This window comes from Haliotis asinina, chromosome 4 (assembly GCF_037392515.1).
Source record: "Haliotis asinina isolate JCU_RB_2024 chromosome 4, JCU_Hal_asi_v2, whole genome shotgun sequence".
NCBI classification, from domain to species: domain Eukaryota; kingdom Metazoa; phylum Mollusca; class Gastropoda; order Lepetellida; family Haliotidae; genus Haliotis; species Haliotis asinina.
In genome coordinates, this window is record NC_090283.1 from 43371548 (window position 1) to 43390535 (window position 18988).

The window sequence follows — 18988 nt, forward strand, 5'->3', positions numbered from 1 at the left end:
AACACAACACTAAAAAGATCTGAATGGTGTCCTTAGAGCAAAATGTTAGAGAGGTGACACTAGGGTATTTGGGACCCACACTAGAGAGCTGACACTGGAGTCTATGAGACACAACACAAGAAAGGTGACACTGGGTTGTTTGGGACACTGGTCCCTTTTAAACAAAATGCTGGAGAACATTTACTAATATCACCCAGCTGTGGCACCATGTCGAAATCCTCTCAATCAAGTTAACAAAAGTAAAGACGCGATCACACCTTTCCCACCACTTTTAACACTTTTCAAACCCCTCTCTGACACCTCACTCAACGCCTCTTGAACATCTCACCTACCACGTTTTGAACATCTCACCCGCCCCCTCTTGAACAATTCAACCAAAACCTCTTGAACACCTCACCCAACACCTCACCCAACGTCTCTCCAACTCCATTCTTGAACAGCTGTCCAAAATCTCAACACACTCTTCACTATGGCCTCACGGACAATCATCAGCCAGTCTGACCAACTGCCAGCATCCACCCTGTTTATCTGTTTGCCAGTGGTGTTGAAGCACAACTTTGACTTAATCAGCATTAAGTTCGACCTTGTCGGTCAACAACACATCGACATCGTGAAACAACCCATCCGCACTCTCCCGTCACAATATGTCACAGTGCTTGCTGCTCTTGCATATGCCATCACTTAGAACCATCTCACAAATTGGTACATGCCCATTGAAACAATAATTACACATACACAAATATTCAAAGTCAGTATTAAACTCTTCACCCATCAGCCCCTAAATTTACACGTTTGTGAAAAAGGTGATCAAACCGCTGTATGTTCAGCGAAATAGTTCATCAGGAATTGGTTCAATCACAGTCAAGGTCGTTAGTGGAGGACATGCGCATGGGTCATGAAAGGATTAAGTAGCCTGTCGAGGACCAATGAGAAAACAGCATTTATAGCATGAAGCCAGTCTTCATGCCCCCAAAGATGCCCTTCTTCTTGGCCTCGTCCTGTTTGGCTGAAAGAAAATACGAAAATATGTTAGCCCCGTAAGAAGGTTAATTCTACAACTTAGTTCATAAGAACTCAATATATTTATATCAGAATATTTACAACAGCTTCAAGTGACGTTTTGTGAATACAATGGAAATGTTTCTTACTTGGAACGGTGTCGGCATTGGAAACTGTAACAGCAGCTGCAGCGTCTTGATCAGTGGGGAGGTCAGTACCAGCTGCGGCTGCCTGGGCCTTCTCCATGGCGAGAGCTGCATCTGCTCTCACCTTCTCCAATGCTGCATAATCATACGCCTTCTCCAATGCCACTGCCTCTAACCTATGGACCTCCAACGTTGCAGGTGACCCAGCATTCTTCGAAGAGTACGCAGACACTCGCTCAGCCTCCAAAGCTGCAAAAATCAGGGCCTCCTTCCAGGCGACGTAACCAGCGTCTGCTGCAGCTGTAGCAGCCGCGGCCTTCTCTACAGCAGCGGCGGCGTATGCCTCGGCGGCTTGCTGATCTGCCACCCGCTTTCCCATCTCTTGTCTCTGATCTGTTGGGGGCAACGACTGCAGGTAACAGGCGATCATGTACACCGATTCTGACATTCTTACCTTTTGCAAATTTTATTAATAATACGAAGAGGATACTTATCAAATTTGGAAATCCACATATATTCTTAATTAAAATAGGATCATAAATATTGAAGATGAAAAGATGAAATATACTCCGAAACGTAGTGTTCCTCAAAATATAGAAATGTACCAGGTATAACTTGATCATTGCTGTGTGTGGACTTATACTACAAACTAAGCACAATCAAACACACACACACACACACACACACACACACACACACACACACACACACACACACACACACACACACACACACGCACACACACACACACACACACGCACACACGCACGAACGAATGAAACCAAACAAAAAATACTTCGAAAAATACATAATGCTATGCATGTTTTACAATACTTACCATCGCGGTATTTGAGGTATCTTTGAAATTCATATACGGCTAAAGCCAGTCCATGTAGAAAGATCATCTTGTTTTCGGTGCTGTCAAGAAATAAAACAGAATATGTATATCATCATTTCCAAATTGATACTCTGTATCTATCACCGTCCAGTATCAATTTACTTCTGTATGCAATCAGATAAACCAGCGAAATTTTCAATAAACCGTATATCCTGGATGGAGATTATTCTTTAAGCCTCCCGCATATACAACTTCAATACTTTGGTTCGGTAATATGATACTGACAATGATATCCTATTAGAACACTTCAGTGGCCTTGTGGTTTTGTTCGTCACAGGGTCCGTGTTCAACTCCCTAGTTTAAGCGTAATCTGTACTTGCATATTTGTGAACTTGCGTAAAAGTATTCTACATTATTTGCTCACGGGCATTACACAGTTTTCGATATTTGTCACCTACCTCGTATAGACCAGAAGAGATAGCAGCGTCCGAAACGACGTGGTACAACAGCGGCAGCAACAAAACGTCCGACCAAGGCGGCAATGCGCTGACAATGAAGGCGTAACTATGATGAGGCGTCTATGACGTCATTTCCTTTGAAAGATGTCTTACGTCACATACCGGAGGAACATGAAGTTAGAAACGGAATCGGGATTCGGGATTCGGGATTCGAGATTCGAATCCCGAATCTGAATTATTTGTTCACATTCGGGATTCGAATTCCGAATCTGAATTTTTTGTTCACATTCGGGATTTAAATCCTGAATTTAAGTGAATGTATGTATGTATGTATGTACGTACGTACGTACGTACGTACGTACGTACGTACGTACGTACGTACGTATGTATGTATGTATGTATGTATGTATGTATGTATGTATGTATGTATGTATGTATGTATCTATGAATATTTAATTTTGAAATTCGGGATTAAAATCTTACAAACATGAACACCCAGACCTACATTTTTCCATATTTCAGCCTCAACTTTGACTTTTCTTCATATTCGGGTTTAGCCATTCGAATTCCGAATCTGAATTATTATGAACAACAGTGTCAGCATACATTATCTCACCCCTTCTAAGGTACTAGGGGCCGCTAGTAAACCCGGGTTTCGTAAACACATGAACACTCAAACTAACATTTTTCTGTATTTCAGCGTCAACTTTGATTTTCTTCATATTGGGGTTTCGGCACTTGAAAGTGATTAGACACTACGAAACCCCAATATGATCCCGAATCCGTTTCTAACTTCATGCTCCTCATACCGGGTCGGATCTGACATGACCTTGAAAATTGTACATAGAGAAAACAAACAAAAGTTAGGTGTTTTATTACAATGGGTTCTTGTTCCATATGAGAGTTGCAAATATCTTCCTGGACGATTCCTTGACTCTCGCTGGGGAACATACATGGTCAGTGGAATGGTTCAGCAGGAATGGGAATCTAGCCTCTCCAACAACCATATGGCTATTGGAAACTCCCAGCTTGGTTTCCAGACCAGAGAATATTGCTTTAAGGGGCCCAAAAATGTCTACATCGTGAGGCTGGAGGATGTGTGCTGTATTGGGAGGCAAACAAAGCAGACACAGCGAATAGCCAATCACCTGGTACCACTTCTTTGTAGTTCCTGTGTGGGAGGGACTTAGCATAAACTACCACTGTCAGTAGATCTCGGCCACTGGTGCAGACTGTGACGGGTGCTGTAATGTGATCTGCAGTGGAAAGTGACAGGTGGTACTCATGCTCCCCCCTGGCTGTGGTCACTCTCTCATGGTTCATCTATTTACCAGAAAAGCTGGACTCTGCGTCTGCGTTTAAGATCTGTGACGGTTTATCAGTAACACCAAGTATGTTCATTGTTTGATCGAGAAGAGTAAAGTACTGGGCCCCGTTTCACAAAGCTCTCGTAAGTCTAAGATCTCGTACGTTTTCTCGTAACCGTTCTACCTCATATACTGTAACACAGGAGCTACGGATGCTACGAGAAAAGTTACGAGATCTTAGGCTTACGAGAGTTTTGTGAAACGGGGCTCTGCTCCATAACTGTTTGATTAGACATCCTTGTCCTGGAATAATCGTGGTAATGAATGATCTGCTAACTGATCTGGTTAATGAAAAGCCCTAGTTAGCCATGTAAATTAGGTAGTTCGTTAAGCGTTTTTTTCTTTTTCATCCGTAAGCATTCACCGAAGCCCTGGTTTACTGCCTTACTCTGAAAGTAATGATCCAAAGTTTTATGTGGCACGCTGAAAATACGGGAAAAATACGTGCATTCTACGCCTCTACATACTTATCTGCGATGGCCAAATTCATTCGATCATATTGCTTCCTTATCTTTTTAAGAGTCAACTACAAGTGGAAACGACTGAAACTGTTTTGAGAATCTTTCTCATGAAATATGAAACATATATATGAATGTAATGATATAATAAGATTAATACATTCCAATTCATATCTAATTTAGATGAAATAGTACAAGGAGACATGTGAACTTGTTTAATTCCCCATCTTATCAAATCATAAACATATTCATGCACAACTTTACAGAACATGGTTTCGTGTAAGTTGAAACAACAAGAAATTTCTTTTCAAATCCAAAAGGATTTTAAAGGGAGATTTCATAAAAGTTACTGAAAGTAGCATTTCAAATTTGCTTACGAGCCTAGCGCTCATATTTATATCTCTGCATGGTGAACAATCCTTCATGTGACCAGTGGATACTTTGCTGTTTGAGTGAACTAAATTGGAAATAAATTGGGTATTGTTCCTCTTCATATGCATTCTACCATACAGATAATTATATACAGTGTTGTGCATTGGATCAGTTGTCTCCTACTATCAGCAGAAGTTCCGCGCCCAGATCTACTGCTTGACAAGTGTTAGATGAGCCACTACGTGACAAATGACCCCAATTTTCATATAAAGGAATGCCCTCCAGAACATTCCATTTGAAACAAGAGGGAAACAGGTTGTCGTCTACATATTGAAAAGTTCAATTTCCTCGTGCGAATCGTGTCGTCATGGTGTCTTGCTGAACGAAATTGCTCTACGAAACACGTTTTAACAGTAGCGGTATAGATTTCACGCCACGGTCAGCATGTATTGCACGTGCTTAATCGCCAATCTGTAGGAACCAAGTGTATTCGTCCAGATTACCTGCCCCACCTGCTTGTCACAAACGCGTTCACTGCGCTGGCTCAGCTCATACTTCTCAAGCAGTAAAACTCTGGAATAAAGTCTAACATTCTAAAGTCAAAGGTGAGTTTTTGAACTTTCGCCATTATTTCTACTTTTACCTCGATAATCTACTTCAGTTATGAGAATTAAATATATTTTTTGTTTATCGTCTGTCTTTGAGTACCAGAAGTCGTCTGCCTGCTAGCCATCGCAGCCGACAGCCAATAATACAGCGATTCAGCCGACCTTTTCGCTGGGAGACGAAAAGTAGAAATGCTCAAATGGAGCTGTAATTATCTTTTATGTGAAAATTTATACATACCCAAACAGAAAATAATGCTTTGTAATTAAAAACAAAACTTTAAATGTTGGTGTAACTTTTTCGGATTGTTTTATATGAAAGTGAAACGCCAACCATTTCCATCACGTGACATCCCCCCAACCGCGCAATTAAGACAAAAACAAACTTCTATATGTTGATTTGAATTATTGTTTACTTACCATGGAAATGTTTTAGGATATCCAAGATCTATCTGAAAATGCCGTTCGAAAAAACAACGAAATTGACGTGATCAGATCTGCGCATGCGCCGTAACGACGAAGTGGCGATAACGGGTACGCGACGATAACTGGTCGCTAGCCAGTAGAGTTATCTCCCCGTCCTATAGGTAACCGTCATTACAGATAGTTTGTGCATGCTTCGCTACTCATTCATCAGTGTAAAATACTGTTTTATTGTTCAGCAGGACGCAGGGGCCTCCTAGAGAATGCATCACGGAATTACTGACAGAATATTCCGACCTTGGGCATGTGGACAAGGCGTCCGACTTCGAATCCGAAGGCCCGTTGTTCGAATCCCTACTGCATGTTTCAATGTTATGATCTCTACAAATACCACATCCACTACGTACATCCATCCATTTGCAGACCACACGATAGCACTGGATGAGTCCAGGACGATGTCTTTGAACTGCAGATATTAAAACATGTTCTAGGATAGACGGTTTAAATATTTGTTCTTTTTTTATTTTTGACACAGGATTTATTCACTTTCATGTAAGAATAATCAGTAAAAAACACATTGTTCTGGCAAATTCAACAATGTTGAACTTGGTGTTTTTCGATGTTTGGTGTTACACCATCACGGATTGAAACCAGTTCGGTAGTGGATGAGAAACAAATCAATTCTCTCTAGCACTGTTTCTCTGCGCAGATCAATGGTTATGATGTTGACCACTGCCCGGGCTAGATGTTTTTACAGACCCCGACATTAAAACTACTCATTTCGACATTTAATTACCTTAAATCGACCTTTTTGACAGCAGTGCACGATTCTGTCCCGCGAGCGAAATTTCAACCAATCAGAGGTGCGCGCCTCTGGGACGAGTAATCAGCAAACTGACGAACTTAATTGTTACACATTTTACAACTAACTGAAAAGCCTTTCTAAGGAGGCGACTTAATTTTTGGCCCGGCATTGAAGAACTACCCGTTTTTTAACACCAAAAATGGTGTTTAGCTCAAGACTCACCATATGTCTTCCATTTGTAATGGGTAAAGGAGTGCAAAATATGTCGGTTTATTCTTTCTTTAAACAACAAAAACAACAGCTAGAGCTGCGTTTATCTATTCATATTCCCAGTTCATTTTGATAGCTGTTTACAATTTGTTAACACGTGTATTTCACATGCACTAGGCTGTTGTGTTTGGGCGTTTGTATTAATCATGGTGAGTGTTTTTGGCTGTTTTGACAATGTTTCATTTCACTCAAACTCGCAGGGTGGGGCGTATTGCGTTTGTTGATGCCTTGAACAGTATTTCCCAATTATTGCCGTCTCGTGTCGGCACTCGAATCTATCGGTGTATACGGAAGTTGAGTTGGGTTTTACATCACGTCAGCATTATTCCAGTCAGTTTGTATTCATTACCGGATGGGTGCATGGCCCAAAAGAGTTTGGCTTTCATTTCACCACCATTTAAAAACATAAGATATCATAGCATCGAATGCGAAAGCCTGTAGATCTTGAAACATCGAAGTAAACAGGCTACACTGAACTTTCAAAGTCGCAGCCGAGTTGTAAGACATAATTTGGCCTGATTCTTACGACAAATCTCAAGCTCTCGACCAATCAAATCAGTTAGATATGGGTCCACCATGCCCGTCATACCATGTCTGAACTTGCCCATCCTTTATGTTCTGTCACCTGGTATTGATATAGTCTGTATTTTGAATGGTACACGATACTCGTGATTGGGCGAACAACCAGAAACAGAACACTCCAAACAGGTAGACAATTACACACATTTATTTCACAGATGTTATCTAACGGAATGAAAACAATTCAACATAGTGATCACAATAGAGGCTGATGGGTAAGTAAAACGACATTGGCAATATCATCGTCCTAGCCGCTATTTAAACAGGCGTTGCTAACAAAACAAATTAAAAGAAATCTGTGATGTGTGGTGTTAGGGCTGGTGGATAGGAAACGACTGGGAGAGTGGGTTGTGCTGGTGACAGCCAGGAAGGGTTACAGGTTCGAACTCTGGTGGTACAAGTTCTGTCTAACGCAAGAGAGGTGACACTAGGGTATTTGGGACACACCACTAGAGATGTGACACTGGGGTATTTGGAACACAACACTAGTTATGTGACACTGGGGTATTTGGAACACAACACTAGAGATGTGACACTGGGGTATTTGGGACACAACACTAGAGATGTGACACAGGGGTATTTGGAATACAATACTAGAGAGATGTGACACTGGGGTATTTGGGACACGACACTAGCTATGTGACACTGGGGTATTTGGGACACAACACTAGCAATGTGACACTGGGGTATTTGGGACACAACACTAGCTATGTGACACTGGGGTATCTGGAACACAACACTAGAGAGGTGGCACTGATTGTCTTTGGAACGCAACACTAGAGATGTGACACTGATGTCTTTGGGACACAGCACTAGAGAGGTGACACTGGGGTATTTGGGACACAACACTAGAGAGCTCACACTGATTGTCTTTGGAACACAATACTAGAGAGGTGACGGTAGAGATGTAACACTGGGGTATTTGGGACACAACACTAGAGAGGTGACACTGGGGTATTTAGGACACAACACTAGAGATGTGACACTGATGTCTTTGGAACGCAATACTAGAGAGGTGACACTGATGTCTTTGGAACAGAATACTAGAGAGGTGATACAGTGGTATTTGGGACACCACACTAAAAATCGCAAAGGTATCTTTAGAACACAACACTTAAAGGTCACACTGGTGTCTAGATCAATATGTTAGAGAGGTGACACTGGGGTATTTGGGACCCTCACTAGAGAGCTTACTCTGGGGTATTTGAGACACAACACTAGAAAGGAGACACTGGGTTGTTTGATACACAACACAAAAGAGGTGACACGGGTCCCTTTTAAATACACTGCTGGGGAACATTTACTAATATCACCCGCTATGACACCAAGTCGAACCCCTCTCAATCACGTTAACCTCACACACCACCCCTTGAACATCTCCCCAAACACCTCTTGAACACCTCACACCAACACGTGTTAAACACCTCACCCAACACCCCCTCAACACCTAAACCTACACCTCTTGAAAATCTCACCCAACACCTCTTAAACATCTCACCCAACACCGCACCCAACGTCTCTCCAACTCCACTCTTGAAAATCTCAACACCCGATCGCTATGACCTCACGGACAATCATCAGCCAGTCTGCCAAACTGAGCCACCATCCACCGTATTTATCTGTTTGCCAATAGTGTCGAAACACAACGTTAGGGTAGCTTGGACTTAAGCAGCATAAAGTCCCACCTTGGCGGTCAACAACACATCGACATCGTGAAACAACACACTCGCACTCTCCCGTCACAATATGTCACAGTGCTTGTTGCTTTTGCATATGTCATCACTTAGAACCATCTCACAGCCCTGAAATTGGTACATGCTCATTGAAACAATAATTACAAATATTCAAATTCAGTAGTAAACTCTTCACCCATCAGCCCCTAATTTTACTCGTTTGTGAAGAAGTTGATCAAACCGCTGTATGTTCAGCGAAATAGTCCATCAGGAATTGGTTCAATCACAGTCAAGGTCGTTAGTGGAGGACATGCGCATGGGTCATGAAAGGATTAAGTAGCCTGTCGAGGACCAATGAGAAAACAGCATTTATAGCATGAAGCCAGTCTTCATGCCCCCAAAGATGCCCTTCTTCTTGGCCTTGTCTTGTTTGGCTGAAAGAAAATACGAAAATATGTTAGCCCCGTAAGAAGGTTAATTCTACAACATAAGAACACAATATATTTATATCAGAATATTTACAACAGCTTCAAGTGACGTTTTGTGAATACAATGGAAATGTTTCTTACTTGGAACGGTGTCGGCATTGGAAACTGCAACAGCAGCTGCAGCGTCTTCATCAGTGGGGAGGTCAGTACCAGCTGCGGCTGCCTGGGCCTTCTCCATGGCGAGAGCTGCATCTGCTCTCACCTTCTCCAATGCTGCATAATCATACGCCTTCTCCAATGCCACTGCCTCTAACCTATGGACCTCCAACGTTGCAGGTGACCCAGCATTCTTCGAAGAGTACGCAGACACTCGCTCAGCCTCTAAAGCTGCAAAAATCAGGGCCTCCTTCCAGGCGACGTAACCAGCGTCTGCTGCAGCTGTAGCAGCCGCGGCCTTCTCTACAGCAGCGGCGGCGTATGCCTCGGCGGCTTGCTGATCTGCAGCCCGCTTTCCCATCTCTTGTCTCTGATCTGTTGGGGGCAACGACTGCAGGTAACAGGCGATCATGTACACCGATTCTGACATTCTTACCTTTTGCAAATTTTATTAATAATACGAAGAGGATATTTATCAAATTTGGAAATCCACATATATTTTTAATTAAAATAGGATCATAAATATTGAAGATGAAAAGATGAAATATACTCCGAAACGTAGTGTTCCTCAAAATATAGAAATGTACCAGGTATAACTTGATCATTGCTGTGTGTGGACTTATACTACAAACTAAGCACAATCAAACACACACACACACACACACACACACACACACACACACGCACGCACGCACGCACGCCTGCACGCACGAACGAACGAACGAACGAACCAACCCAACCAAAAAATACTTTGAAAAATACATAATGCTATGCATGTTTTACAATACCTACCATCGCGGTATTTGAGGTATCTTTGAAATTCATATACGGCTAAAGCCAGTCCATGTAGAAAGATCATCTTGTTTTCCGTGCTGTCAAGAAATAAAGCAGAATATGTATATCATCATTTCCAAATTGATACTCTGTATCTATCACCGGCCAGTTTCTGTATGCAATCAGATAAATCAGCGAAGTTTTCAATAAACCGTATATCCTGGATGAAGATTATTCTTTAAGCCTCCCGCATATACAACTTCAATACTTTGGTTCGGTAATATGATACTGACAATGATATCCTATTAGAACACTTCAGTGGCCTTGTGGTTTTGTTCGTCACAGGGTCCGTGTTGAACTCAACTCCCTATTTTAAGCGTAATCTGTACTTGCATATTTGTGAACTTGCGTAAAAGTATTCTACATTATTTGCTCACGGGCATTACACAGTTTTCGATATTAAATTTTGTCACCTACCTCGTATAGACCAGAAGAGATAGCAGCGTCCGAAACGACGTGGTACAACAGCGGCAGCAACAAAACGTCCGACCAAGGCGGCAATGCGCTGACAATGAAGGCGTAACTATGATGAGGCGTCTATGACGTCATTTCCTTTGAAAGATGTCTTACGTCACATACCGGAGGAACATGAAGTTAGAAACGGATTCGAGATTCGAATCCCGAATCTGAATTATTTGTTCACATTCGGGATTCAAATTCCGAATCTGAATTTTTTGTTGTATGTATGTATGTATGTATGTATGTATGTATGTATGTATGTATGTATGTATGTATGTATGTATGTATGTATGTATGTATGTATGTATGTATGTATGTATGTATGTATGTATGTATGTATCTATGTGTGAATCTATGCATCCATCTATCTATGTATCTATGCATGTATCTATGTATGTATCTATGCACCTATCTGTGTATCCATGTATCTATGTATCTTTGTATCTATGTATGTGTCTATGTATCTATGAATATTTAATTTTGTGATTCGGGATTAAAATCTTACAAACATGAACACCCAGACCTACATTTTTCCATATTTCAGCCTCAACTTTGACTTTTCTTCATATTCGGGTTTAGCCATTCGAATTCCGAATCTGAATATTTTGTTCAGATTCGGAGTTATGAACAACAGTGTCAGCATACATTATCTCACCCCTTCTAAGGTACTAGGGGCCGCTAGTAAACCCGGGTTTCGTAAAAACATGAACACCCAAACTAACATTTTTCTGTATTTCAGCGTCAACTTTGATTTTCTTCATATTGGATTTTCGGCACTTGAAAGTGATTAGACACTACGAAAATGGATACTGTGGCACCATTCATAAGGAACAATGCATCAGTTGTCTCAACCCACGTTAATGGTGCCACAGTATCCATTTTCGTAGTGTCTAATCACTTTCAAATGTCGAAACCCCAATATGATCCCGAATCCGTTTCTAACTTCATGCTCCTCATACCGGGTCGGATCTGACATGACCTTGAAAATTGTACATAGAGAAAACAAACAAAAGTTAGGTGTTTTATTACAATGGGTTCTTGTTCCATATGAGAGTTGCAAATATTCAGGGTTCTACCAGTGGTCGTAATCGTTCAAAAATTTCTGTAGGAAGTTAATGAGTGAGTGAGTTAAGACTGGAAGTCACATCAGCAATATTTCAGCCTTGTCCTGACTAAATCAGATGGTAGGTTTATAGTGAGAGAGTGAGTGAGTTAAAATTTAAAATCACATCAGCAGTATTTCAGCCATATCGTGACTAAAATTAATGAATGAATAAAACCAATTTAGATAATATATTTACCTGTCTGCAAAGGCCAGTAGAATAGCTAAAATATCACAGTAATAGTAATCTGAAACTATGGTATGAACGTCAAAACCATCTTAACTTTGAAAGACAAGACAATATAAAAAACAGGCAATAGATTCACAGAAGCCGACAAGGTTCTATGATTATCGAGATCAATTTTAGTTGCGGTTCCTCATTCTTTCTTTTCATGTCATCCTTTCTCCTTTTCTCACTCTCTTCTTTTTCTCGCATATTGTCCGTCAATTTGTTACAAGTAACTACACTCGCAACGTTTGTTGCCTTGCTACTTTTGTTTGGGAGAGCAGACTTTGGGGTTTGAAGAATGGTACCAAGATACGAGGGGATAAAACCAGACGCAAAAACATTCACCATGCTGCACATATTTGCGGTTGTGACTGGGACACTGAGTTGCGTTTGTTTGGTTGATTGTGACGTTTGGGGTTGTGTGTTACTGGTTGACTGAGATGACCTACCTGTGAATGAAAGGGGGAAGTAGGTGAGATTTGTCAGTAGCATCTAGGCCAGATCCCAGTCTTCCTGAACGATTCCTTGATTCTCGCTTGGGAACATACTTGGTCAGTGGAATGGTTCAGCAGGAATGGGAATCTAGCCTTTCCTATAACTATATGGCTATTGGAAATCCACAGCTTGGTTGTCAGACAAGAGAATGTACATGTTGCTTTAAGGGGCCCAAAAATGTCTACATCGTGAGGCTGGAGGATGTGTGCTGTATTGGGAGGCAAACAAAGAAATTCTGTTTCATTTCCTTTTGCAATCTCAAACTGGACGTGACAGTCGTGACTGTCCAGAAACGAAACGTACCAGCCTTGCTCTGCTACAGTTGGCCGAGTGAGCAATTTGTAAATAATTCTGTATCCATGCACCCAGACACAGCGAATAGCCAGTCACCTGGTACCACTTCTTTGTAGTTCCTGTGTGGGAGGGACTTAGCATAAACTACCATTGTCAGCAGATCTCGGCCACTGGCGCAGACTGTGACGGTTGCTTTAATGTGATCTGCAGTGGAAAATGACAGTGGTACGCATGCTCCCCCTGGCTGTGGTCACTCTCTCAAGGCTCATCTATTTACCAGAAAAGCTGGACTCTGCGTCTGCGTTAAAGATCAGTGACGGTTTATCAGTAACACCAAGTATGTTCACTGCCAAGTTTGATCGAGAAGAGTAAAGCACTGGACCCCGTTTCACAAAGCTCTCGTAAGCCTAAGATCTCGTACGTTTTCTCGTAGCCATTGTACCTCCTATACTGTAACACAGGAGCTACGGCTGCTACGAGAAAAGTTACGAGATCTTAGGCTTACGAGAGTTTTGTGAAACGGGGCTCTGCTCCATAACTGTTTGATTAGACATCCTTGTCCTGGAATAATCGTGGTAATGAATGATCTGCTAACTGATCTGGTTAATGAAAAGCCCTAGTTAGCCATGTAAATTAGGTAGTTCGTTAAGCGTTTTTTTCTTTTTCATCCGTAAGCATTCACCGAAGCCCTGGTTTACTGCCTTACTCTGAAAGTAATGATCCAAAGTTTTATGTGGCACGCTGAAAATACGGGAAAAATACGTGCATTCTACGCCTCTACATACTTATCTGCGATGGCCAAATTCATTCGATCATATTGCTTCCTTATCTTTTTAAGAGTCAACTACAAGTGGAAACGACTGAAACTGTTTTGAAAATGTTTCTCATGAACGTAATCCTATTACAATTTGGGAAATATGAAACATATATATGAATGTAATGATATAATAAGATTCATATCTAATTTAGATGAAATAGTACAAGGAGACATGTGAACTTGTTTAATTCCCCATCTTATCAAATCATAAACACATTCATACACAACTTTACTAAACATGGTTTCGTGTAAGTTGAAACAACAAGAAATTTCAATTCAAATCCAAAAGGATTTTAAAGGGAGGTTTTACAAAAGTTACTGAAAGTAGCATTTCAAATTTGCTTACGAGCCTGGCGCTCATATTTATATCTCTGCATGGTGAACAATCCTTAATGTGACCAGTGTGTACTTTGCTGTATGAGTGAACTAAATTGGAAATAAATTGGGTATTGTTCCTCTTCATATGCATTCTACCATACAGATAATTATATACAGTGTTGTGCATTGGATCAGTTGTCTGCTACTATCAGCATAAGTTCCGCGCCCAGATCTACTGCTTGACAAGTGTTAGATGAGCCACTACGTGACAAATGACCCCAATTTTCATGTAAAGGAATACCCTCCAGAACATTCCATTTGAAACAAGAGGGAAACAGGTTGTCGTCTACATATTGAAAAGTTCAATTTACTCGTGCGAATCGTGTCGTCATGGTGTCTTGCTGAACGAAATTGCTCTACGAAACACGTTTTAACAGTAGCGGTATAGATTTCACGCCACGGTCAGCATGTATTGCACGTGCTTAATCGCCAATCTGTAGGAACCAAGTGTATTCGTCCAGATTACCTGCCCCACCTGCTTGTCACAAACGCATTCACTGCGCTGGCTCAGCTCATACTTCTCAAGCAGTAAAACTCTGGAATAAAGTCTAACATTCTAAAGTCAAAGGTGAGTTTTTGAACTTTCGCCATTATTTCTACTTTTACCTCGATAATCTACTTCAGTTATGAGAATTAAATATATTTTTTGTTTATCGTCTGTCTTTAAGTACCAGAAGTCGTCTGCCTGCTAGCCATCGCAGCCGACAGCCAATAATACAGCGATTCAGCCGACCTTTTCGCTGGGAGACGAAAAGTAGAAATGCTCAAATGGAGCTGTAATTATCTTTTATGTGAAAATTTATACATACCCAAACAGAAAATAATGCTTTGTAATTAAAAACAAAACTTTAAATGTTGGTGTAACTTTTTCGGATTGTTTTATATGAAAGTGAAACGCCAACCATTTCCATCACGTGACATCCCCCCCAACCCCGCAATTAAGACAAAAACAAACTTCTATATGTTGATTTGAATTATTGTTTACTTACCATGGAAATGTTTTAGGATATCCAAGATCTATCTGAAAATGCCGTTCGAAAAAACAACGAAATTGACGTGATCAGATCTGCGCATGCGCCGTAACGACGAAGTGGCGATAACGGGTACGCGACGATAACTGGTCGCTAGCCAGTAGAGTTATCTCCCCGTCCTATAGGTAACCGTCATTACAGATAGTTTGTGCATGCTTCGCTACTCATTCATCAGTGTAAAATACTGTTTTATTGTTCAGCAGGACGCAGGGGCCTCCTAGAGAATGCATCACGGAATTACTGACAGAATATTCCGACCTTGGGCATGTGGACAAGGCGTCCGACTTCGAATCCGAAGGCCCGTTGTTCGAATCCCTACTGCATGTTTCAATGTTATGATCTCTACAAATACCACATCCACTACGTACATCCATCCATTTGCAGACCACACGATAGCACTGGATGAGTCCAGGACGATGTCTTTGAACTGCAGATATTAAAACATGTTCTAGGATAGACGGTTTAAATATTTGTTCTTTTTTTATTTTTGACACAGGATTTATTCACTTTCATGTAAGAATAATCAGTAAAAAACACATTGTTCTGGCAAATTCAACAATGTTGAACTTGGTGTTTTTCGATGTTTAGTGTTACACCATCACGGATTGAAACCAGTTCGGTAGTGGATGAGAAACAAATCAATTCTCTCTAGCACTGTTTCTCAGCGCAGATCAATGGTTATGATGTTGACCACTGCCCGGGCTAGATGTTTTTACAGACCCCGACATTAAAACTACTCATTTCGACATTTAATTACCTTAAATCGACCTTTTTGACAGCAGTGCACGATTCTGTCCCGCGAGCGAAATTTCAACCAGTCAGAGGTGCGCGCCTCTGGGACGAGTAATCAGCAAACTGACGAACTTAATTGTTACACATTTTACAACTACCTGAAAAGCCTTTCTAAGGAGGCGACTTAATTTTTGGCCCGGCATTGAAGAACTACCCGTTTTTTAACACCAAAAATGGTGTTTAGCTCAAGACTCACCATATGTCTTCCATTTGTAATGGGTAAAGGAGTGCAAAATATGTCGGTTTATTCTTTCTTTAAACAACAAAAACAACAGCTAGAGCTGCGTTTATCTATTCATATTCCCAGTTCATTTTGATAGCTGTTTACAATTTGTTAACACGTGTATTTCACATGCACTAGGCTGTTGTGTTTGGGCGTTTGTATTAATCATGGTGAGTGTTTTTGGCTGTTTTGACAATGTTTCATTTCACTCAAACTCGCAGGGTGGGGCGTATTGCGTTTGTTGATGCCTTGAACAGTATTTCCCAATTATTGCCGTCTCGTGTCGGCACTCGAATCTATCGGTGTATACGGAAGTTGAGTTGGGTTTTACATCACGTCAGCATTATTCCAGCCAGTTTGTATTCATTACCGGATGGGTGCATGGCCCAAAAGAGTTTGGCTTTCATTTCACCACCATTTAAAAACATAAGATATCATAGCATCGAATGCGAAAGCCTGTAGATCTTGAAACATCGAAGTAAACAGGCTACACTGAACTTTCAAAGTCGCAGCCGAGTTGTAAGACATAATTTGGCCTGATTCTTACGACAAATCTCAAGCTCTCGACCAATCAAATCAGTTAGATATGGGTCCACCATGCCCGTCATACCATGTCTGAACTTGCCCATCCTTTATGTTCTGTCACCTGGTATTGATATAGTCTGTATTTTGAATGGTACACGATACTCGTGATTGGGCGAACAACCAGAAACAGAACACTCCAAACAGGTAGACAATTACACACATTTATTTCACAGATGTTATCTAACGGAATGAAAACAATTCAACATAGTGATCACAATAGAGGCTGATGGGTAAGTAAAACGACATTGGCAATATCATCGTCCTAGCCGCTATTTAAACAGGCGTTGCTAACAAAACAAATTAAAAGAAATCTGTGATGTGTGGTGTTAGGGCTGGTGGATAGGAAACGACTGGGAGAGTGGGTTGTGCTGGTGACAGCCAGGAAGGGTTACAGGTTCGAACTCTGGTGGTACAAGTTCTGTCTAACGCAAGAGAGGTGACACTAGGGTATTTGGGACACACCACTAGAGATGTGACACTGGGGTATTTGGAACACAACACTAGTTATGTGACACTGGGGTATTTGGAACAAAACACTAGAGATGTGACACTGGGGTATTTGGGACACAACACTAGAGATGTGACACAGGGGTATTTGGAATACAATACTAGAGAGATGTGACACTGGGGTATTTGGGACACAACACTAGCAATGTGACACTGGGGTATTTGGGACACAACACTAGCTATGTGACACTGGGGTATCTGGAACACAACACTAGAGAGGTGACACTGATTGTCTTTGGAACGCAACACTAGAGATGTGACACTGATGTCTTTGGGACACAGCACTAGAGAGGTGACACTGGGGTATTTGGGACACAACACTAAAAATCGCAAAGGTATCTTTAGAACACAACACTTAAAGGTCACACTGGTGTCTAGATCAATATGTTAGAGAGGTGACACTGGGGTATTTGGGACACAACACTAGCAATGTGACACTGGGGTATTTGGGACACAACACTAGCTATGTGACACTGGGGTATCTGGAACACAACACTAGAGAGGTGACACTGATTGTCTTTGGAACGCAACACTAGAGATGTGACACTGATGTCTTTGGGACACAGCACTAGAGAGGTGACACTGGGGTATTTGGGACACAACACTAGAGAGCTCACACTGATTGTCTTTGGAACACAATACTAGAGAGGTGACGGTAGAGATGTAACACTGGGGTATTTGGGACACAACACTAGAGAGGTGACACTGGGGTATTTAGGACACAACACTAGAGATGTGACACTGATGTCTTTGGAACGCAATACTAGAGAGGTGACACTGATGTCTTTGGAACAGAATACTAGAGAGGTGATACAGTGGTATTTGGGACACCACACTAAAAATCGCAAAGGTATCTTTAGAACACAACACTTAAAGGTCACACTGGTGTCTAGATCAATATGTTAGAGAGGTGACACTGGGGTATTTGGGACCCTCACTAGAGAGCTTACTCTGGGGTATTTGAGACACAACACTAGAAAGGAGACACTGGGTTGTTTGATACACAACACAAAAGAGGTGACACGGGTCCCTTTTAAATACACTGCTGGGGAACATTTACTAATATCACCCGCTATGACACCAAGTCGAACCCCTCTCAATCACGTTAACCTCACACACCACCCCTTGAACATCTCCCCAAACACCTCTTGAACACCTCACACCAACACGTGTTAAACACCTCACCCAACACCCCCTCAACACCTCAACCTACACCTCTTGAAAATCTCACCCAACACCTCTTAAACATCTCACCCAACACCGCACCCAACGTCTCTCCAACTCCACTCTTGAAAATCTCAACACCCGATCGCTATGACCTCACGGACAATCATCAGCCAGTCTGCCAAACTGAGCCACCATCCACCGTATTTATCTGTTTGCCAATAGTGTCGAAACACAACGTTAGGGTAGCTTGGACTTAAGCAGCATAAAGTCCGACCTTGGCGGTCAACAACACATCGACATCGTGAAACAACACACCCGCACTCTCCCGTCACAATATGTCACAGTGCTTGTTGCTTTTGCATATGTCATCACTTAGAACCATCTCACAGCCCTGAAATTGGTACATGCTCATTGAAACAATAATTACACATACGCAAATATTCAAATTCAGTAGTAAACTCTTCACCCATCAGCCCCTAATTTTACACGTTTGTGAAG

The 18988-nt window shown here is 41.6% G+C and overlaps 2 protein-coding genes across 2 annotated transcripts; both read right to left on the reverse strand.

Annotated features, from left to right (window-relative positions):
* Positions 1-941: 941 nt before the first annotated feature.
* LOC137280958 (uncharacterized) lies at positions 942-2050 on the reverse strand. Its single transcript, XM_067812134.1, has 3 exons — positions 1984-2050; positions 1149-1538; positions 942-1006 (listed from the first exon to the last, which is right to left on the reverse strand). The coding sequence occupies exons 1-3, from the start codon at positions 2048-2050 to the stop codon at positions 942-944; spliced, it is 522 nt and encodes a 173-aa protein (XP_067668235.1).
* Positions 2051-9362: 7312 nt separating this feature from the next.
* On the reverse strand, positions 9363-10007 carry LOC137280959 (uncharacterized). The gene is made up of 2 exons (XM_067812135.1): positions 9563-10007; positions 9363-9427 (listed from the first exon to the last, which is right to left on the reverse strand). Exons 1-2 carry the CDS (start codon positions 10005-10007, stop codon positions 9363-9365), a joined length of 510 nt encoding a protein of 169 aa, XP_067668236.1.
* Positions 10008-18988: the final 8981 nt, after the last annotated feature.

Bases quoted from the DNA above. Each gene is read 5' to 3' on its own strand.
- LOC137280958 (XM_067812134.1), bottom strand. From the start codon at position 2,050: ATGATCTTTCTACATGGACTGGCTTTAGCCGTATATGAATTTCAAAGA. The intron at 1,539-1,983 runs GTAAGTATTGTA...TGCCCCCAACAG, and splicing joins ATACCTCAAATACCGCGATG to ATCAGAGACAAGAGATGGGA. The intron at 1,007-1,148 runs GTAAGAAACATT...ATTTTCTTTCAG, and splicing joins CAATGCCGACACCGTTCCAA to CCAAACAGGACGAGGCCAAG.
- LOC137280959 (XM_067812135.1), bottom strand. From the start codon at position 10,007: ATGTCAGAATCGGTGTACATGATCGCCTGTTACCTGCAGTCGTTGCCC. The intron at 9,428-9,562 runs GTAAGAAACATT...ATTTTCTTTCAG, and splicing joins CAATGCCGACACCGTTCCAA to CCAAACAAGACAAGGCCAAG.